The sequence below is a fragment of the Hemiscyllium ocellatum genome, chromosome 18 (genome assembly GCF_020745735.1).
Source record: "Hemiscyllium ocellatum isolate sHemOce1 chromosome 18, sHemOce1.pat.X.cur, whole genome shotgun sequence".
NCBI classification, from domain to species: domain Eukaryota; kingdom Metazoa; phylum Chordata; class Chondrichthyes; order Orectolobiformes; family Hemiscylliidae; genus Hemiscyllium; species Hemiscyllium ocellatum.
Window position 1 is genome coordinate 28,027,075 of NC_083418.1, and position 22,997 is coordinate 28,050,071.

Here is a 22,997-nt window from a genome sequence, read left to right on the forward strand (position 1 = left end):
AGCAATCTTAACAAGGCCCCTGGGTGCACAAGTAAAAGGCCTGAGGAAATGGGTTATAAAATTGGTCAGCTATTTTCTTCAGGAAAACAGAAATAGTGACTGAGAAGGCCAAATGTAATAGCAGTTTATTACAAGAAAACTTTGTTGATTACAACCAAAGATAGCTCTGGAAGCCATTCACTGTTGAGCCTTTTATTTGTAGTTGAAGAACATTACAGGTTAATGGAGAGAGCAGTAAAATGCCTAGAACTGGGACCTGTAACCTGTGAATCAGAACTGCATTCAACGTTTTAACACCTCATTGACAGCTCCCAATAGGGAGTTTTCAAGTTAGATCACAGGAACAAAAAACTAAAACTGGGTTCAATTAGAATCAGGCTTACTTTAATTTCGAACAAAAAAAAATCAAGAAAATCATTATGCTTTATGACTTTGAATAATTATTTCAGCTAAAACCATTAATATGCTCTAAATAAACATTTTTGAGTAGTTACGACCACACTGTGGGTCAAGATAATGCCTTTACTTCAAGGGGCAGGTTTTATTACTGCATCATTATAATGTCACATGCACGTAGAACATAAAAATTATCCTGAATGTTCCAGCTCTTCATCACAAGAACCAATCCATAGAATTGAGAAAATTTTATGTTAAGATGCTATCAAAATTGTAATTTGAAAAGCAAAAAAAAGTGGTTTAATCAGAACTTGCCTACTTTAAGTTTGAATCTCTTTCCTATTGTTATAGGAATGTAATACATATATCTTGTATAAAATAAAAGTATCTAGTCGACAAGAAACACTTAGCAATGAACATGTATTTAGTCTAGAATTGGTGAAGAACTGTTTTTATTTTACTTTTACCCAACCCAGGGAAACACAGACAGATGTGAGCAAACCAGCATTGTTTGAAGGGGGTGATTTGCTACATGGCTAAATGTAGTGACTACTTGAAGGAAATAACAGACCAGTTGGATGATGGAAATTCAATAGGTTGAATTTCAGAACTTCAGCAAAACCAGTTGGGAGATAAGGTTGGAAAGCAGGAAAGAGGGAAAGTGGGATGAGAAGGAGTTTTGAAGCAAACCTGAAATCGGCTCAGTCGGAAGAAGCAAAAGACATTTTATACCAGATGTTGAGCTGGAATGGAAGAAGGTAATTACTAGGGTATCTCTGGAGTCAGTGTGGGCTCTACTGTTTACACTGGACAACCATAATTTAGAATTGAGGACAGAAAACAAAGCATTGTTTTGAGCTTAACAAAGGGACTAGCTAGAGAAGGAAAATAATAGCAGGAAAAGTTGAAAATACTCAGTGGGTTTGACGGCAATGACAAACAATCAGAACTCACTTGACACTTCAGCCCTTAAACCCTTCCTTAATCTGAAGAAGGTTTCACTTAAAAGCTGAAATGGCGGCTGGCATGGTTTTTTTTCCACATTAGCAGCTTCACCTGATTACAGATATCCCACAATCCAAAGATGTGTAGGTGAGGTGAATTGGCCATGCTAAATTGCCCATAGTGTTCAGGGATGTATAGGTTAGGGGCATGAGTCAGGAATAAATATAGGGGAATGGGTCCGGGTGGGATACTCTTCAGAGGGTTGGAGTGGACTTCTTGGGCCATAGGGCCTGTTTCCACCATGTAGGGATTTCAATTCTAATTCTAATTTTTACTTTCATTTTCAGATTTCAAGCATGAGTTTATTTTTATTATTTAAAAAAAAGGGCAGAATTTGGTTTGACGAGATGACTGAGCTAGTATCATTTGATGATGACGGGTACAAGATGATGAGGCCAGGGGAGCAAAATAAACATTGAAGAAATGAAAGTTGTAGACTGCAGGATATCAAGTAAAAGAGGAACTTAAGGTGCTTCATCAAGCCATTGATACAGAGTGGAACTTGAATAAATAAAGCCAACAAGTTTTGCAGTTGATTGAAAGAACATAAATCCTAAGGCATAAAAACACAATGTACAGCACCAATGTAGCATGGTTTAAATGGTTATCCTATATCGGCAGTCCCCAGGTTGTGAACAGGTTCTGTTCTGGGGTCAGTGTGCAAGTCAATTTGAATGAGAGTCGGAACAGAATGCAAGTCAATGGAAAGCAGCTGTTTCTAAGTAGTCACCATTCTGTTACCCCAAGTATCTGTTGCAGAAGTTACAACACCCATCCTAGAACTTTCTGGTTACGTTGAGGGGCTCTCGTAAAGCACTCCACCTCTCCAACACCTTCTCCTCCTTTCAGACCCACTTTAAAAACCCACCCTCTTTGACTAGCCTTCAGTAACCTTTGAACTTCTTCTTCTTTGATTCAGAATCCATCTTTGTTACAAGAAGCCCTCCTATCAAACTATCACTTACCAGTTAGTCCCAAATATTTTGAAGTAATGCAGGTGCGTCCATTGGCCAAGAGCTGGTATCCCTGGTAACAGAGGCATCTGTAGCTGCCAATGCTGTTCTTGCAGATTTGCTGACAAAGACTTTGTCCACCATATCGGGAACATTCATCCACATCTAAAAATAAACATAAGAAAAGAGGGAAGTTGCCATAAGTCACATTCTTTTGTATGCAATGATTGTCAATCAATAGTTAATTCTCAGATCCAAACATTACAGACTTTTGTGTATCACAAACGTTTACTTTGTTTGACTGAACCAATTGGTAGTACACAACTTAAACATTGCTACAAAGTAATATGAAGTCAAAGGTTTTCATCTTGCCCTCATCAGGACTGGGACACAAGAAACCAAACTTAGAAAGGGAACATCAATTTATACAGTGCAAGAAGAGGGTTGAGAGTGTGGTGCTGGAAAAGCACAGCAGGTCAGGCAGCATCCGAGGAGCAGGAGAATTGACATTTCAGCCCTTCATCAGAACTTCCTGATGATGGGCTTATGCCCGAAACGTCGATTCTCTTGCTCCTTAGATGCTGCCTGACCTGCTCCACTTTTCCAACACCACACTCTCGACTGTGATCTCCAGCATCTGCAGTCCTTCCTTTCTCCTAACACAAGAAGAGGGCGCTGATCGGTTGGCAAGCAGGATCTATGAACTGCCAATCTTAGCTAAACTGATAAACCTCAGACTGGGCAAGCAGAGTTCAATTGGTAGGGGGTTTTGCCATGAAGGACACATAAGGAATTGGTCATCTCCATAACCCCATGTGAAAAAAGTTGCAAAGCTCACACACATTCTTTTTGCTGATACAAAGAGCTGTGAGGTGAATATATATGGTTTCTAGAATGCACAAAGGAAACACAGTATCATGGTAAATTGATTTCTGGTCTAATTGTTAGCATAGATAACATTCAACCACAGAATTAACACAATCCAGTGTAATTCTAGGGCACAGTCTGGATTATTTACAAGATGTTGTCCAATAGCAGAATCACCTCTGGTGCTGAACACTATATTCTGAGATTTGTATCAGGCAAGTTCAGCAGTATGCTGCCCACTACTGACAATCAAGAGACGGATAGTTTGATATTGTTCACCTGCCCTTGGGCTGTACAGCTGATGTACCTGGCAGCACAACACCAATGAAATGGAATTTTTTACCCATGAATCATTTGTGGGTAAAATCCAGACTGTACCAAGAGTTATGCTACAGATAAAGTTAAGATAGTTTGGGCTTGCAGTGCGCATTTCATTTGTGGGCATTAGAAACAACATTCAGTCACACATGGATCACTGCCCTTTTTAAGCAAAATATATTGCACTATTTCCATTGAAAAAGCATTTTGGGGAACACCAATCTCTGTTGCATTCTCCATGACAATGCTCTAACCAGAGTGCCAGCCTAGTATGAAGTTATTCAGCTAGCTACAGTTGTAAATGACCAGATCCTGCTGATAGATCTTGTGGCGCAGTAGTAGAGTCCTTACTTCCGGGTCAAATGGTCCAGTTTCAAGTCCCACCTCAGATGTGATGGCTCAGAGGTGTGACGTAACACGTCCATAAATGTGCTTTGAAATGCTGCCTTATCTCTGTGCCAACTATAGTTCAATCAATTAGCATCCTCTTCATTTGTCATGTAAAATGGTGTTCCCTTTCAAAGTTTGGTTTCTTGCATCTTAATCCTGATAGGTAGAAGACAAAAAGCTTTGATTTATCAATACTCTGTTTAAAAAAATGGCTGATATCGTAAATGTATTTGATTATATCTTTTCATTATTTAATCATGGGATGAGGGTGTCGTTGGCTGGGCCAGCATTTATTGATAATCTGTAATTGCCCAGAGACAGTTGAGAGTCAATGACATTTCTGTGGGCCTCAAGTCACATGTAGGCCAGACCAGGTAAAGATGGCAGTTTTCTTCCACAAAGGGCATCAATGAACCTGCCCTTTGAACATCTACCATGGTGAGAGTTGAATCCAGGTCTCCAGAACGTTACTTGGGTCTCTGGATTAACATTCCAGTACAGGATGGGCACGGTGGCTCAGTGGTTAGCACTGCTGCCTCACAGCGCCAGGGACCTGGATTCAATTCCACCCTCACGCGATGTCTGTATTGAGTTTGCACATTCTCCCCATGTCTGCACAGGTTTCTACTGAGTGCTCCGGTTTCCTCCCACAATCCAAAGATGTGCAGGTGGATTGGCCATGGAAAATGCAGGGTTACAGGGATAAGATGGGCAGGTTTGGGATGATCTTTGAAGGGCCTATGTGGACTCAATGGGCCGAATGGCCAACTTCCACAATGTAGGATGAATACCAGCCAACGCCTCCCAAAATTTTTCCCATTCTAGAGTGCACCAAGTTGTCTTGGTTTGCAATAATGAGGACATCATTCAGGAAATTGACAGTGAAGACTAATCATCGGTGTCTAAATCTTCAGGAATGTAGGGAGTTTCAAACATTGAGGACAAAAATCAAACCGGCTGTGTTGCCACATCTATGAAATCTGAGCACAAGGCTCAATGAGATTCCATTTCATTCTCTGCGGCAGAATAAGATGTACAGATAGAACAGTTAATTTTAAAGATTCAGGTGTAAATTTAAGAAATACCAAGTAGGGCCAAACGTTCAAGCACTATTAATAGATCATTAGGGTGTAAAGTAATATCTCCCTATTTGAAATACCAAATATTGGCTCCTGCTGTGATACGTTAACCTGATGAGTTTATTTTGGTTCATGTGACTGATTGTCATGTTCAACACATAAAGATAAATCATTCAAAACATGACATATAAAAGAGCATCGCATGTCCTATTTATTGCAATGTTTCCTTTCAGTGTTCAGAACCCCAGAATAGAAACATGGCTCATTGTTGAATGTTTAAATTGAATATGATCAAATGTTTGAGTGGAGGATGTGTTTGTCGGGGGTGGTTGGGGGGGGGGGGGGGGGGGGGTGTGGGGAGAGAAGAACAATACAAAAATTTTGCAGATATTATTTGCCTACTGAAGATTTTACTTATGATATCCATTACAATCATGTTGCATACATTAAATATTTTCTGTACATATGCATGCTGGAACATTGCATATCATCAGCCCTCACAGCTACATCATCTTTATTGCCTGTCAGAGAAATATAACTCGTTAAAGGTGAAAGATGACACTTATTATGACATAGATATTTTGAAATTCTCTAGCAACATGGCATGGTGAAGTTCAGAGAAGGATAGCTCAGCATTTTACTTCCAATTTCTGACAACACGACATTCCTATTATGCTCTCTCAGTATTGCTTGTACAGAATCAAAGTGAATGACTGCAACTAATTGTGTGAAGAAGATATTAATGTATCACATTTATAACACTGAACAATTTGCCACAGTTTGTTACAGATAGATCTTTGCTGTGAGCTCAGACCTATTGTGTTCTGGGAGAAAATTTCAGTAACGACCTTTTCAATGGGGTGTGACGGACATTTTATGAATTATGCATGAAACAGATTTCAATATATTTTACTTCATGTGTGCAAAATTACTGTATACCTGAATCCCAGAAAACTCCATTGCAAAAGTACATGTGGTTTACGCTTTAAGACATTGTTTTCTTATTACAAATACATTAAAATGCATTTGGATATATTGCAAAATCTAAGTTAAGTGTTGTGAAAGGTACACTTACAGTCCAAATTTTGCATTGTCTGTTATTGCTGCAGTATCCCTGGGGAGCCTTGCTTGGCAGGAAACCAAATCGGAAATCTGTGCTTGTGTTGAAATTTATTTTCTAAGCCTTTTTAAATTTTTGGTCCATAACTCAAATGCACCATAACTCTGGTGATCTCCATTATCAGTTTACACTGTCCAACAGGAATGAGAGGTTTGGAAATCACCCCGTTTCTATCTTTGTTAACTGCTTTTTACTATAAACTGAACTTTCCAGTGCAAAGTAATATTGAGTTTGTGCTGTTACATGGAATTTGTCAATCCTCTTCTCTACTTTCGGACAACTTTCGAGTTGTGCTTCAATTATTTGTGCACATAGTTTTAATTGGATTTTAAACTGATAAGCATTGGAAGTGGCATCATTAGCTTTAGTTCAGGTTCATTGTGAATTAGGTAGTATGAATTTTGGGTTGGGCACTAACAAGGGAATCTATATTTCATTTGAAGCATAACACACTGATTTAGAGTGACAAAAAGAAGGGTGAGTGTATGGATTAGTGACTCCCATGAGAAATGATTCTCCATCCAGAATCTTAAATTGTTGGCACCATCTTGTATTGCGAGCTATACCATGCTCCCTTACTGAGTTAAGTTGCTTCCTCAATGTTAATTTATCAATGCAGAATTCACTCTTAGCTACAAATAGTGTCCATCATTCATTTGACTCAACTTTGCCCAATTAAGTTTCATGAGGTTTTGAAAGGCAAGTTGCTGTACGTACGAAATGGAAATGACATGGTCCCCTCTACTGGAGTCCAGGTAAATGTGACAAACATCTGTATTCCCCCTCAATCAGGGTCTGAGGCATTGCCAATGGCTGACAGTGGATACTGGTCCACGACAGGCAAATGCACGTATAGAACTGGTTCATATATTTGCTGTCCCTCTCAATAAAGCATGGTAAAAATTAAAAGTTGTTTTTCACCAAATTTGTTTTCCATGAATGAAGCATTTTTCTATTACCATCTCATTTTTCCTTTGGTCTGGAATCCATTAATCAATTTTGAAGTACATGCCAGTGTTGAAAGTTTAATTTCAGTTTTATAATTGACTTCAAGTGCGAATGTTGTTGCATGCCTAATGGTTGTAGAATATGTTTATTTTTACTAGGAGAGGGCATGGTGGGTGGAGCGGACTGGTGTCGAAATGCTGTGATGAAATATTACACAAGCTTTCCTTGTGTTGAGTGAGTGGTGGTGCATTTGGCATACATTGGATTGGTCTCAGATTAATTTTCATGCCAGCATCATAAACCGTCAAACAAAAGATTTAATAAATTTCACATTTAATAAAGTGGGGTGGATGCTGTTCATTTCCTGTTAAATTCATATTAATAATTGCTTCTGTTTGCGCACTGCTTCAAAAGCGATGATATCACCTTTTCAGAAAATCAGTATTATTTATTTAATACGAACTTCAATCCACTTCAGAATAATAGATGACATTTGGGCTAATTTAATGTAATGCAAAATATCATCAGCAGCCAATTTTAATTATTTATGACCTTAAGTTATTAAACGCTTTTCCTATGATATCATCTGGGGAAACCTAAAAACTGACAACAAAATACCAAATGCAGTGGTTCAAAAAAATACCTTCATCTTTACAAAAATATTGGTTGGCCTGGCCAGCAGTACCCATATCTCTACAGCGACTTATTAAAAAAAGGCCTGCCTTTAAATTAAGGGGTTGGATATTGTCCCTGGGCTTCACAGTCTCACTGTTGAGATCAAATATGGGTCAGAAGCTGATGCTATATTGGGAGCAGTCACCCTGCTGTAATTTTCCCTGCATTAGACAACTAAAGGACAGAGGGCAAGCTCACCATCTGATTAAAAATGGTGGACATGTCTTCAAAGCTGGAAAGCCAATAGAAGGTGCCACAGAAAATGTAGCAGGCTGCCTTTGCAAGTAGGTGATGGAGGGACGGTGTTGCTCAAGATGGAGGCTCACTCTCACCAATTTTTTTTTTAACTTGTACCTTTTCTTTTAAAAGAAATGGCCACTTCAAATGGTCACCATTTGGGAGGGTTTTTTTCTAATAGTAACCTGTAGCTGTAGTTAGATGAAATCTACACACTTGAGAGTGACAAACAACAGGTTTTATTAAAGCAAACTACATATAGAAGATAGTAAGGGTGGTCATCTCACTTAACGACCTACAGATCCCAGGCTCCAGATGCATGTGATTTAGATTTAAGAGTAAAAATACAATTCTCTTTACTCCACAGGTTCTGAATTCTTGCTCTATTCTGCTCATGCTTTGGATTCTCCATGTTTGTATTGTTAATGAGTGTGAGATCATTAGCAGCAATTGAAAAAAAATCACACAATTATGTCTGAAAATGACAACATGATCTCTCCAGTGAAGGTATACCCGAGTATCAAGATCCATAAATACAAGTAGTGCAGCCCAAGGGTTGTTTACGCTTTTCAGTCATAACACTTTGAGCAAATGTGCATGAAGTTATTGGAGGTGGTAGGACATGTTATACAACAAAAAAAGCTGTGATTGTGCCATCAGGGGAGAGATAGAGCAGCTAAGAAGAATTCCTATTGGGGGAAGGATTGAGCAGAGGGTACAATATTATGTAATTGGCAGGAGGAATGATGAGAGTTTGCAATGTGGATTATGTTGTCTGACTGAGTGGTGGATGTTGGTTCAATTAAGGCACTCAAAAGTCAATTAGATTGTTACCTCATATAGAAGGACAATGGAGAGAAAGCAAAGGTGTGGCATTTGATGAATTGCTCTTATGGAGATCCTGCAGAAATACAATGGGCTGAACTGCCTTCAACTGTGTAGTACCAATTGTGTGTGTCTGGGGTTGAGAGGGTGTATACTTTGACTTTCCACATTGTTCTGCGGGGGGATTTAAGTGCCTGAATCCTTATATTTCCACAGCAATACTGCAGCCAAGGTCGGAGCCATGCAAATTTAAATGTGCTCAAGAGACAAGGCCTGTTTTATGTACAAAGGAAAAGGCATACCTGAATCTTTCGATGGAGGTACTTGTCATACATTTAGTATAAATCTTCAGTGAAACTCAAATCCAAACCCTGACTTGAGCTAAAATGATGTTCCCTGGACTCCCTCAGCAGCAGTTAAAATCCAGAACCACAGTTCCATTAATATACCTGATTCACACATGAAAGTTGAAACCCTTTTACAATGTGATACAATATATTTCCATTCGTTTTGACACCACATCTGTTTTCGCAGGGTCACATAAACTAACAACTCAAGTCAGGGTTCAGAGATTGGATACTGCAGAACACCAGGAGCAGTGGGGAACGCCATTAAAGCTCTTGCACATCTCACTACTGTTCTTCACAACATCCCACAACTACACAAGTTGCTTCAGTTTAAAGGAAAAGTAAATTCAATATTACCGTTTTCCTATGTGCTATAAAGAAGATAGGAGTCTCTGAACTCCCCTTTTTTATTGTACTTTATGCTTTAGATGCAATCAGACTTCAGAAGCAGTGCACATTTACTGCCAAGTGACGTTATTTGCCTGGAAGTTCAATTGTGCTGTATCTCCTTACAGGCACAGAAACAGCATTCTGGGTGAAATACAGCAGGCATTAATGTGGACTTGGGAGTAAATAGCAAATTTCAAAAGGGCCTATAGCTTTACAGAAAGGCTTTCATAAATCCCACTTCACCGCTCAAATAGTTACTGCAAGGGGCAAATGATCAGGCAAGCGTTCCCACTGCTCCACCAGTGATAGTCACCACTGCCCTCGACAAAACATCCACAGAGAACATGGGAGAAAGGGAGGACTGCAGACGCTGGAGATCAAAGTCGAAAGTGTGGAGCTGGAAAAGCACAGCTGGTCAGGCACCATCCGAAGAGCAGGAGAATCAACGTTTCAAGGTTTCTTGCTGAAGAGCTTATGCTCACAAGGTTGATTCCCTTGCTTCTTGGATGCTGCCTGACCGGCTGTGCTTTTCCACCACCACACTCTTCGATCCACAGAGAACATGTCAGCTCAGCTCATGTCATTCACTGCTCCATTTAGCTGAGCGAATTTTGGTTTCACCTTGGGTCCATCTTCATACATGTAAATGTGAAAGTAGTAACAGTCAAGGCAGCTATACTCATACTCACACTGCATCATCGCCTAACATACAGGCCGCACTTGACATGTCCTGCCCATTTATATATCTACACATAATTACACGGCATGATTAAAGAAAGATGAATTATTCTGTAAAATACATATGTGTGGCCAGTGCAAGTATAAATGCATACTTCTCAGGGAGTACACCCTATACTTTCTAGAGAGTGCATGTGGGCTGTGATTCAGTGCTCACAAATACTGATGCCACAGGGGCCTCAAAGCCAAGCACTATTTGGTTCCAGTGCTAGCATCTGAGCATGCTCCGATAATGTGAAGAATGATATGAACGCAACGTCAGTCTGATTTGACATACTTCTTTCAAATGTGCCCTGCATGTGCCCACTGAATGACTGCACTAGTTACACAGAACCAATTATATACTTGACCTGCACAAGTACTCCCCATTCGCATCATATAAAGAGTAGAGGAATCTATTTAAGGGGTGAGGTCACAGAGACGTACAGCACGGAAACAGACCCTTTGATCCCAATCGTCCACATCAACCAGATATTCCAACACAATCTCGTCCCACCTGTCAGCACCTGGCCCATATCCTTCCAAACCCTTCCTGCTCATATACTCATCCAAATGATGGTCCTTTTGACTTTCTTCAGTTATTGCACTGTTGATGTGTTCTCTGGAGTTAGAGATGTTGGTGGATAGGGTTGTGTATCAGTCTTTGGTGGCATTTGCTGCAGTGTCTCTCAGCAAAATGACCAGCGAAAGGAGTAGAGGCTGCAGAGAGGGGAAGCGAGGAAGCTTCTCTCAAGAAAGCCCTACCCACAGGGATTCAGAAAAAGAAAATAATTTCTCAAACCTCCAGGAGAGACACAGCAATGCCCAAACAGTGTAAGATTCAGTAATTGGTCACAGAACTGTGCCATCTCCTTCACCTTCAACGCGACTTGCCACTCATACCAACGTGAGGATGGTGTCACCAGTGGCCTTAAACATCATAGGGACATGAATTCTCTGTGTACCTGAATCTTTACAGACAGAAAAAAGCAAGACATTCATCATCTCCTACTGAGCCCCGTCAGGGTGACAGAAGCCCTATATACCAACATAGGAGAATACGCCATCACCTCTCTAAAGAGGGACACCAACTCAGCAAAGACCAGGGATTGAACTTTTGATATTTCTAGGCAGATACTCACTGGATCAACATTAGAGCTAATAAGCCCTTTAAGGTTTGGCTACTGTTGCTCATTCCCAAAGTTGATAAGCATCGGTCTCTTACCAAAGCAAGTCTTCCCATCCTTCCCCAGAGAGTAACCACCATAGCAACTGCAAACAGGCATCCCTCCAATCAGAGCACAGCTTTGGTCACAGTGCACGTTCAGGCACGACGGGGGGTTTCCTGCAAAACAATGAAAATGTAAGCCAACACAGGTCAGTGTGTCCGAAAGTACACAGCAGCAAGCAAAGGAAGACCAAGAGAAAGATACAAGGGTTCAGCAAATGGCGGAGAAGTATGGACTGAGTGGATGCTCTCAAAAACAAATGAAAGTGAAGACAAGCAATGAACAGGAGAATCAGACAGGACAGAACATAAAGCCACAGCAGGCCCCTCTTTCATGCTTTTAAATCGCCCAATTACAATATACAAGAAATAAACCACACAGCATTAAGTATCATTTATATGGAATCCACTACAAACAAACCCTGTTCAACTGAAAGATTAACAAATCTGTGGGAGAAAATCTATTCAGCCTGGGAAACAATATTAAAATCAATAAACCAATGTCTTCTAGTAGAGGAGCTGAACGGAGGAAAGGCCAAAGCCGCTGATTTCCAAATTGTTTCCTCTATGGAGCCAGAGAGAATCCGGAATCCGGAGCTCGACTGATGTTGAAACCACTGCTTCGCCCAACTTAGATCAACAATATATGGATTCAACTGTTATTGTAGTGGTAGAGACAGCTCAGAGCTTGCCATGAGTTAGACAGAAGAACCTTGACTATCCTCAGACCCAATATGTACGCTTGAGGGTTCAAGCACCGCTAGCAGTGGCTGTTAACCCTGCTCAGTAACTAGGATCAGTAACAAGCTAAGCAGAAAAAGAAACTGGTCTCTGCTTGAGAATGTATTGCATCTACTCTCCACAAGCATTCAAAATTCCTCTTTCTGCCTACTTCTGCATTTTTCTCTTATTTACACCTTATTTGCATTCACCTCCAACTCCTCTGCTTATAACTCTCCTTTGACTGTAGCTCTATGGGTCTACGAGTTACATGGTTTCTGGTATTAACATTCTCCCTCCTGGAACTGCTTCCAAACTAGATTTGCCTGTTTACATGAATTAGTATTTTTGATCATCTGAGAAAATTATATAAATCTTGATAAAAATGCTTAACAGCACCTTTCAAATATTCTGAAGAACAACTGCAAATTCCCTCATTTATTGATGGAATTTCAAATTTTGCTTCTAGTACTATTTCAGGTCAAAGGTACAATTTTTTTTAAAATCCCAGAGGCATTTCATATGGGTATTACCGAACAAAATGTGACACTGAGTGACACCAAGCGCCAAAGATTCTAGGAACCATCATAAAGGAGGAATGTGAAGTAAGAGAGTAGTAGTGATTCAGTGAAAGATTTCTCAAGGTCTGTTCTTAGTCAAACAAAGGCACAACCATCAGTGGTGGACTGATTAATAGTGAGGATGTTTAATAGCTTCTAATTAGCAATGAGCAAGTCTCCAGAAAGTCTGAGGACTTCAAAAGATCAGAAGAGATGTGTGGGCAAGGAGGTACGAGAGAGGCTTGAATATGGAGAGACCTGAAACAAGGACGAGAACTTTAAATTCAATTTCTTCTTTGAGCCCAGGGCCATTGGATGAAAAATGATCTGGTGCAGGTTGGGACATGAGCAGCAGAATTTGGTGTGACCTCAAATGTATAAGAGTGTTAAATGTGGGAGGTGACCAGGGGTGCACACATTCCAAATAGATATGTCTGGAGGTAACAAAGTCATGGTTGTGGGTTTCAGCAGATGAAGAATTGAGGCAGGGTTGGAATGACAGCATGGAGGCGAAGCTCGGAATGATGTGGCTATGTGCTTGAAAACTCAAGTAGGAGCCTAATTTGTCAGTAAAGTTGCAAGTAGTCCATTCCGTTCCAGCAGACATCATTCAGTCTAGCCACTGAGAGAGGAATGTCAGCAGATTAAGGAGGTTAATGAGTTGTAGGGTGTTAAGTACACACAGAAGCCCAATTAATCAAACATTTCAAACAACAATGAAACTATTTGGGGGAAGAGCTTACACCTGTCCCAGAGTACAGCCTTGAGACTCCCTGAAACAGCACTGCCAGATGTCAAGACAGTCATTCATGAGCAAGGGAGATGAAAAACTGCAAGAACATAAACAGTTTATTTAATGTGAACATGCTATTTGGTCCAAAAAACACACATGTTGCTGGTTGTCATCAGCCCCAGTGAACTACCTGCATTCTTTCCAAAATCTTCTCTCATTCCAATTCTTATTCTCATTCTTCAAATCCATTTATATTCTCGGTCTCAGTGGACATCTTATTTCATCATTTGATTGTGAGCTGAACGTGTTGTTCTGCTCAACATTCCCTTCTACTCTTAACTTCATCATCCCTGATTTTGGAATAATTCACCATATACTAGTCCCTTCCACAGAAGCTGTGTAACCTCATTAAGACTTTCCATCCCTCCCTCTGCTAAATTTACCATTGTTCACTGCAGCTAAGTGAGATGCTACATTCTGGCAGATTAATCCACTGAAACCCATAGATCCCGTTTATGAACTACACCCTCTCAGTGAAACAATCCCTCAATCAGTAGGAAATGGATTCCTTGCAGAGGGTGGTGCTTGCATGGAATGAGCTGCCAGAGGAAGTCAGGGAGGCTGGTACAATTACAATATTTAAAAGGCATCTAGATGGGTACATGAATAAGAAGGGTTTTGAGGGATATGGGCCAAGTGCTGGCAACTGAAACTAGATCGGTTTAGGATACCTGGTCAACATGGATGGAATGGTCTGTTTCTGCGCTGTACAACTCTATAAATTTAAATGTATAAATTTAGAAATAGTTTTCTGGTGACAAAGGGAATTAAATGCTTTGGGGTTGGTGTGTAAAAATGAAGTTGAGGTAGAAGATCAGCCCTGATCTTAGTGAGTGGAGCAGCAAGCACATCGGCCCAAATGACTCCAGCTCCTGTTTCTCATGTTCTCATGCAAATGCCTTCAGAGCACTGGCTGCAGACCCAAAACAGAAGAGTGTTCTGCCCTCCTCTCTGAATTTCCCTATCATGTAACAGCGCCTCCTTATGGTCAGGATTGGATTGTCTCTTTCTGTGATCAGATAACCTATCTGAGGAATGGAAACTCTTGCCCCCACTCCAGGATGATGAATCGGACGTTTCTGGTGCTCCTGACCTCTCATACTAGGCCAATACCTGTGCAGGGAATTTGTCACGGGTATAAAGCATGTACAAGAGAATTACAACTCCTGTGTGGAAAACCGGACTTCCAGGATTTTCAACTCATGCTGCTTTTCGAATTAGAAAGTGTAAGAACAGAAAAAAAACATAAGATATAAGTCTGAACTACCACCCAGTAAAATCATGGCTGATCTGATCTTGGCCTGAACTCTTTCTTCCCTGGGGAATTTCCTCTTGACTCCACTACACTTCAAAAGATTTGTCTAGCTCAGCACTGAATACATTAAATAACTCGCCATCAACAGCTCTCTTGGGAGACTACTCTGGAGATTCACAAAGTTAAAATACACACAACACCAGGTTATAGTTCAACAGGTTTATTTGGAAGGACTAGCTTTCAGAGCACTACTCCTTCCCTAGTGCTTCCAAATAAACCTGTTGGACTATAACGTGGTATTGTGTGATTTTTAAGTTTGTACACCCCGGTCCAATACTGGCATCTCCAAAGGTGGAGATTTACGATTTCTTAGGAAAATGAAGAGGAATTTCTTCTAGGGAACTACGTACTCACAAACCCCAGCTCTTGCAGAATTCTAGATTCCCTCAACAAGGATAACATTCTCTCAGGAGTTACTTCATCACGCCTTTGCAAGCACAAGTTTCAATTCCAACTAGAGAAAATCTGTTCATCTCTCTTTAACATTCAATGACATTACCGTCAATGAAGCCCCCCAAAATCAAGTTCCTGGCAGCTACCACTGAAGAGACTCAACAACATTCCGGACAAAATAGTCCCCTAGTGTAGCACTCCATCGCTAAGTCGCTCCACCATTGGTGTACAGTGGCAGCAAAGTTTAGGAAAAAGTAAGATCCATTTAGAAAGAAAGAGTCGATGAAAAAATGCCATTCATGGCTAACCAAGAAGATTAAGAATTGTATCAAATTGAAATAAATGTTGCAAAGATGAGCAGATTGGGAAAGTTTCAGACACTAAAGGGTGGCTATTTGTTTCTCTATCCTTAAGAGTATGAAAGAAAACTAGCGAGAAATCAACTGTAAAGGCACTAAAAATGGAAAAGAGTACTTGTGACATGTGCTGATCCTTCAGGTGATGAGACTGGGAATTCATAAAGGGAAAGGGCAGGGACTTTGGCCGAGTACTTTCTATGTGTCAAAATGCATCCAAAGAGCAACAGAAAATCAAGAGAGAAAATAATCACAATCACTGGAGAGAAAGTACAAGTAAAACTACTGCGACTAAAGGCTGATAGATGTCCTGACCCAAAGGCCCATATCCTTTAAAGAAATGGCTGCAAGATGGCGAATGCATCGGCTATAGATTCCCTGGATTCTGACCAAAATAAAATCCAACAAAGCGTAACCACCTCTGTTCCCGAAAGAAGGAAAGCAGAAATCAGGAGCCATAGACATGTTAGACTGTCAAATGCCAGATTGTTGTCAGTGTAATTCTTCACACTCAAGATTATTTTAAGATGTTTTACAATCACTATATCGTATCTAACCCAACTAATTCTGGTCACTCTTTGCGCATTTTGCAGGTGGTGGATATGGCCAGTATCTTGTTTTTAGTGAATAGCTAAAAAGGTATTGGTTACAATCAAGGGAAAGTAGTTGCACAGTGGTAATGTCACAGACTCACAATCCAAAACCCCAGGCTATTGTTCTGGGGACATGAGTTCAACTCCCATCATGGCAGATGTTGAAATTTGAAATAAATCTGGAATTAAAAGTTCACTCAAGAGAAACCACTTGGTTTAATGTTTAACTATTGTCTAATGTCATTTTAAAAAATCTGATTCATTCATCGCCTTTAGGAAAGGAAATCTGCCACCCTTACCTGGTCTGGTATCATGTGACTCCAGACCCACAGCACCAAGATTGATGCTTAACTGGTCTTTGGGCTATTAGAGATAGGGAATAAATGCTGAGATATGCACATCCATTAAACAAAAACAAAATTATGCCTGCCTTTGTCATGTCCAGCCTACAGACCCTGTATTGCACTGATACTGAAATACATGTATCACTGTGCAAGCATGATGCTGAGGTAGACAACATCAAACCTATTCTGTGGGATGACGAATCTCCCAATAGGATAATTTTTCATGGCATATCACACGCGTTCGTGAACAGGAGTAAGGCTATCAGTTTGGTCCTGAAATGTACCTATTCTATCTCCGTTTAGGTAAAAAATTCCCTCCAAATGTTTGACCAAAGGTGTAGCTGGCTTTTTCATGCTACTACTAAGTAGCAATATGAGTCTATCACACAAATGAATAATGTGATATATGCCTTTCAGTGCTTCTGTGATACCAGATATTTAGGTTGTATGTCTCATAGACCTGGGGATTCCCTTAGTATATAAACAGTATATTCCTTCTGCTGTTCACAATAATCAAGGTTCTGTCCATACCCAACTGGATCTCTCTTGCAAGCTCACAACACTGACATAATTCCATGACTGGACATATTTGCTAAATAGCCCTTGGTGTATCAAGAATGATGCTGACCAACAATTCAGACTGGTCAGCTGGGCTCCCAGTGTGGTGCACTTGCATGAACTGGATGCTACACATATTAATAGCAGGGTCCTGTTCTTTGCTGACAGAAAAAAATATTGTATACACACTGGCCTGTTTTGATACAGCAGAATAGATGGGAGTCATTTTCTGGTTCATTTTCATGGACCTGGTTTAAAATGTAAATAGATCTTCAACTGATGTATTCTCCATAGAAATGCCTCGACCAAGCAAAGTCCACTTACCAACCTATCAGCATTCTCCTCTCATACAGCTGTAATCTTCGTAATTTCAAGATAAAAAAAAATCCTTGGCACAATATTTCTTTTTTCAGTATTATCTCACTATTTCTTGATTTACACTATGATCTACAGTGTAATTGCTGTTAGGGAACACATCCTATCAGAGACTTGTATCCCTTGGTAGTTATCATTGTCTCGGAAACAATTACACACTTTGATCTTCTGAACCCTGACCATTTCTCACTATTATGCTGATCTCATCCTTTATCAACAGAACAACCCCACTGCATTTTCTCTTATACCTATCCTTTAGAAATGTCAATCATCCCGTAAACTTAACCATTCAACTTGCAACCATGTCTCAGTTAAGGCTATCATATTAGATCCATTGATTTCTACTCATGCCATCAATTCTCTTCAACATGAGATAATCCAACCACCAGCCCTCTTTGTTCAATGCTAACATTATCATTGAATCCACCACTAATGACATTCTGGTAGGCACAATTGACAAGACCATGAACTGCACTAAGTATATAAATAGTCTGGCTGAAAGAGTAGGTCAGAGATTGGGAATTCTGCAGTGAGTAACTCACCTCATCATTCTTCAAATTTGCCTACCATTTACAAAGCACAAGTTAGGAGCTTGTTGGAAATCTCAACATTTGTTAGAATGAATATCGCTATAAAGTCAAGAAGTTCAACACCATCCAAGCAGTGTGCTCAACTGGTACCCCTATCTAATATCTTCAACCTTCACTCCCTCGACCATCAATTCATAGTTGCACTGCATTTACAGGATGGGCAATAAATACTGGACAAGCCAGCAACATCAACAGTGAATGAATGAGAAAATTCATCCATCTCTGACCTGTCTTTCAGACGCTAAGATGAATTATTCAATTTGATTGCCTAAAGAAATATTCAGTACACAGATCTGTTCAGGATTTCTACTCACTGGGAGGTACATTCACAAGGATTTGGAAGGATGACTGAGATGTATAAAATTCTAACAAGATTAGACGCAGGGAGCACACTTCCCCTGGTTGTCAGTTTAGAACTGGGGTTACAGCCTTAGGATACAGGGTTGATCATAAAGGATTGAGATGAGGAAACATCTGTTCACTGGAAGGGTAATGTGTCTGTGGAATGCTTTACCACAGAAGGCAGTGGAGGCCAAGTCACTGAATATATTCAAGACATCAAAAGTTATCAGAAAAGAAAGCAGGAATACAGCATTGAGATAGCAGATCAGCCATAATTATTTTGAGTGGAGGAACAGGTTCAAAAGGCTGAAAGGCCTATTTCTGCTCCTCGTTTCTATCTTTCCATGAATATCGTAAATTAAGAGGTAAATCTGAGAATCCCTACAATGTGAAAGCAGGCCATTCAGCCCATCAAGTTCACAGCAATGCATCCCACTCAGATCCACCTCTCTACCCTATCCCTGTAATCCTGCATTTCCCATGACAAATCCACATAGCCTGCACATCCCTGGACACTATGAGCAATTTAGCATGGCCAATCCACATAGCCTGCACATCTTTGGGCTGTGGGTGGAAACCGGAGCACCCAGAGGGAATCCTCGCAAGCACGGGGAGAATGTGCAAACTCCACACAGACATTAGTTCACGGGAGGAACTGAACCTGGGTCCCTGGCACTGCGAGACAGCAGTGCTAACCACTGTACCACCATGCTGCCCCAAAAGGTGGGAATGTTTATGCCCAATGCCCTAACATTAGACATCTGAGTGCCAATACGGTGGAACTTTCAGGTCCTCATGCTGACATAAGCAGTTTTGTTACACAGTCTTAAATCAGGGGATCAGAGGTGGTGAGTTACCTTTCCTTTAGGAACAATCACATTTAACTAATCAGTAATGGTATTGCGAGTAATTATGAAATATCTGCCTGTAATGAGATACTGACTTAGAAATGAAAAGTGATGGGTTTTACATTTATCTTGCTCATCGATTAAAAAAAAACAGGCAACTATCAAGTCAACTTGCAGGTAAGGATGCAGGTTGACAGACAGTGTGATGTCCAAACAGCATCTCAATAGTCACTGCACTGTTGAAGAATGGCTGATATTTGTGAGGTTGTTCAATGTTTCCTGGGCCTCCTCCATCACCAAACCCTAACTACCCAATGGCTGAAGGAAGAACGCCTCATTTCCACTTTGGAATTCTGTAACCACACGGGCTCAATGTGGATGTCACCAGTTTCTTCATTTCCCATCCCCCAACATTATCCCAGTCCCAAGTCTCCAACTTGGCACCGCCCTCTTGACCTGTCCATCGTCTTTCTCACCTACCCGCTTCACCCTCTTCTCCTACCTATCTCCTTCTCCCCCATCTTCATCCAAGATGTGGATTGGCCATACTAAATTGCCCATAGTGTCCAGGAATGTGCAGGCTATGTGGATTAGTCATGGGAAATGCAGGATTCTTAGCTACCTTCCCCCAGCCCTATCTCTGTCCCATTTATCTCTCAGCAACCCCCCAACCCACAAGTCTCATTCCCCATGAAGGGCTTCGATTTTCCTTCTCCTCAGATGGGGCCTGACCTGCTGTGCTTTTCCAGCACCATATTCTCAACTCTGATATCCAGCATTTGCAGAGATCACTTCCTCCTCGTTTCCAGCAATGAGGCCATTTCCCACCAAGAGATGGTATCAGCAGGACGGGGGAATGAACATGACAATTGCTTTTAAAAAGAATATGGAGTTGAATTCAAAGACCATATTCAACAGCTGAACCTGAGCCAAAATTATACCTGCACAGACACAGCATGACTGAGAATGATGTGGTCTTTGGAGCAACAGTAGTCACAAGAATCAGAGGAATCACAAAGAAGGCAATTTTCTGGTCCAGGACAAATAGACAAGAGGCTGTTCGTATGCACTGAGCCATTCCAACCAAGTTCACAGAATTCAGACTGACTTTAAGAAAGGTGCAGTACTCTCTTGAAAATTTACCAATTCCCTTTCAAAAGAGGGAAATCACTTGTGCTGGAGAAAAAAATAGATTTCTGCTTTGCTAATTTGTTTTTCTCTCCTGGTAGCTCAGATGGGTATTGACAATTCTCTCATCCTTTCCGACCTGTCACTGGGAGCTGAGGGAATGGGGGCTCTGACTATAAAGTATAAGGTTGTCATAATGGAAATCAATGTAAGGATAGAAATGGACTCAGCCTATAGATGTTGCCTAGAGACAAGCAACTCAGTGACCAGGATCATGGCTGGATGCTGATCCCAAAGGAACCATAAAGCAGAGAAGGTCAGAACTGCCAGGGAGGAGAGGAAAGGGTGGAGTGAAGGGGAAGAAAGTAAAATCCTTAGGCACATTAATATGTTTATAACTTGACAGAAGTGACGTAAAAATAATGGGCCAGCTGGTAACATGGAAAACTCACATATAGGTGTGTCAGTTGACTTGGATCAGATCAAACCCCTTCAAAATATATTAAGATAACTTAGACCCTAACTTTTTCTTATTTTAAAGGCAAGTGCCAGGTCATAGAGTCCTACAAACCCTTAGGCTCAAACTGGTCCATGCCAACCAAAATGTCTATCCATGCTAACCCCATTTCCCTGCACTTGGCCCATATCCTTCTAAACCTTTCCTATCCATGTATTTGTCCAAATGCCTTTTAAATGTTGTTAATGTACCCACCAACCACTTCTGCTGGCAGCTCAATCCATATGCATACCACGTTCTTTGTAAAAATGTTGCCCCTCAGGTTCCCTTTTGTTCTTTCCCTGCTAACCTTAAACTGATGCCCTCTCGTCTTTGATTCCACAACTCCAGGAAAAAGACTAAGCGCATTCACCCTATCCATGCCTCTCATGATCTTATACACTTCTATAAAGATCCCCCCTCAATGTCCTACGCTCTAAAGAAAAAAGTCCTAGCTTGTCCAACCTCTCCCTATAACACAACCAGTGAGTCCTGGCAACATCAGGTGTTGTATTCTGGTTGCAATTTGATTGGTCAAACTACCAGTCTTGAAGGAAAACTGATTCACTCACACACTGTAATAATTAAAATACAACAAAAGAAAGAAAAAATTAGAATAACCTAACTCTATTGGAAAACCTAACAGAATATAGGAAGGGTTTGGAGGGATATGAGCCGGGTGCTGGCAGGTGGGACTAGATTGGGTTGGGATATCTGGTCAGCATGGACAGGTTGGATCGAAGGGTCTGTTTCCGTGCCGTACATCTCTATGACTCTATGACTCTAATAATAGATTATCTAACTACTAAACAGTAACTATTTCAATATAGCGACATCACATACCACATCCTAAGCAAAGACAAATTCAGTAAAATAGTTTGCCTCACACACAATTCTCCAGTCAAGGAGGAAAAATATCAAGAGAAAACTCAGAGAGAGAATAGCACATAGAGATGTACTACAGCTTCCAAATCAAGCTTCAAGACCCCAACAACTGCTGCTAAAAACCTAAACTTAAAACTCCTTGCTCTGGGAAGCTTGACACCACCCATTCAGGCTGCTTCTATTCTAATTTCTATTTTCACAGGCTATTTACTTTATTGAATCTAATAGACAACTCAACACTACTGTCTTAAAACCTCTCTTTAAAAAAGTAAAACCAGGACAAAATACATTTCTTAAAGCCACAGTATTGCCATCCAGTAGCATCATAATAAATAGAGGGCTGAAGGTGTTGTATCTGAATGCCCATTGTATATGAAATAAGGTAAATGAGCTTGTGGCATAGATTGAAATCGGCAGGTATGATGTGATGGGCATAACAGAGATGTGGCTGCAAGGGGATCATATCTGGAAGCAAAATATCCAAAGATATGCATCCTATTGAAAAGACAGGCAGGTGGGCAGAGGGGGTCACAGTTTGCGTTATTAATACAAAATCAAATTGCCAGCAATAAATTATGTGTCAGATGATGTAGAATCTGTGTGGGTAGAGTTGAGGAACTGCAAAGATTAAAAAAAACTGTAATGAGAGTTATGTACAGGCCTCCAAATAGTAGTCAGGATGTGGGGCACAAGGTACACCTGGAGATAGAAAAGACATGTAAGAAAGGCAATGTTACAGTGATCATGAGGGGGTGTCAATATGCGGGTGGACTGGGAAAATCTGGTTGGTAGTGAATCACAAGAAAGGGAATTTGTGGAATGTCTATGATATGGCTTTTTGGAGCAGCTTGTGGTGGACCCCACTAGGGAACAGGCAAGTTTAGATGTGCAATAAGGCAGACTCGAAAAGGGAGCTTAAGATGAAAGAACTCTTTGGAGACAGTGACCATAATGTGATAGAACTTAGTTTGCAATTTGAGAGGGAGAAGGTGAAATCAGATGTAATGGCATTACAATTGAATAGAGACAACTCCAGAGACATGAGGAAAGAATTGTCTGGGAGAGGAGTGTGGTGGGACAGGTGGTTTGTGGCGGTGGGGAGGCTGTGGAAGGATTTAGACAGGTTAGGAGAGTGGGCAAAAAAGTGGCACATGGAATGCAACAAGGGTAAGTGTGAGCTTATGTACTTTGATAAGAAGAATAGAG

General features: G+C 40.7%; 1 protein-coding gene across 7 annotated transcripts in view; it reads right to left on the reverse strand.

The window, feature by feature from the left end:
- LOC132824379 (von Willebrand factor C and EGF domain-containing protein-like) overlaps positions 1 to 22,997 on the reverse strand; it is a 325,791-nt gene that overhangs the window by 182,337 nt on the left and 120,457 nt on the right. For all 7 annotated transcript variants that reach the window (XM_060838784.1, XM_060838782.1, XM_060838783.1 and 4 more), the window contains exons 5-6: positions 11,493 to 11,612; positions 2,367 to 2,519 (exon numbers count right to left, since the gene is read on the reverse strand). In XM_060838784.1, coding sequence (XP_060694767.1) covers positions 2,367 to 2,519; positions 11,493 to 11,612 — 273 coding nt within the window. The remainder of the gene's footprint in view (positions 1 to 2,366; positions 2,520 to 11,492; positions 11,613 to 22,997) is intronic.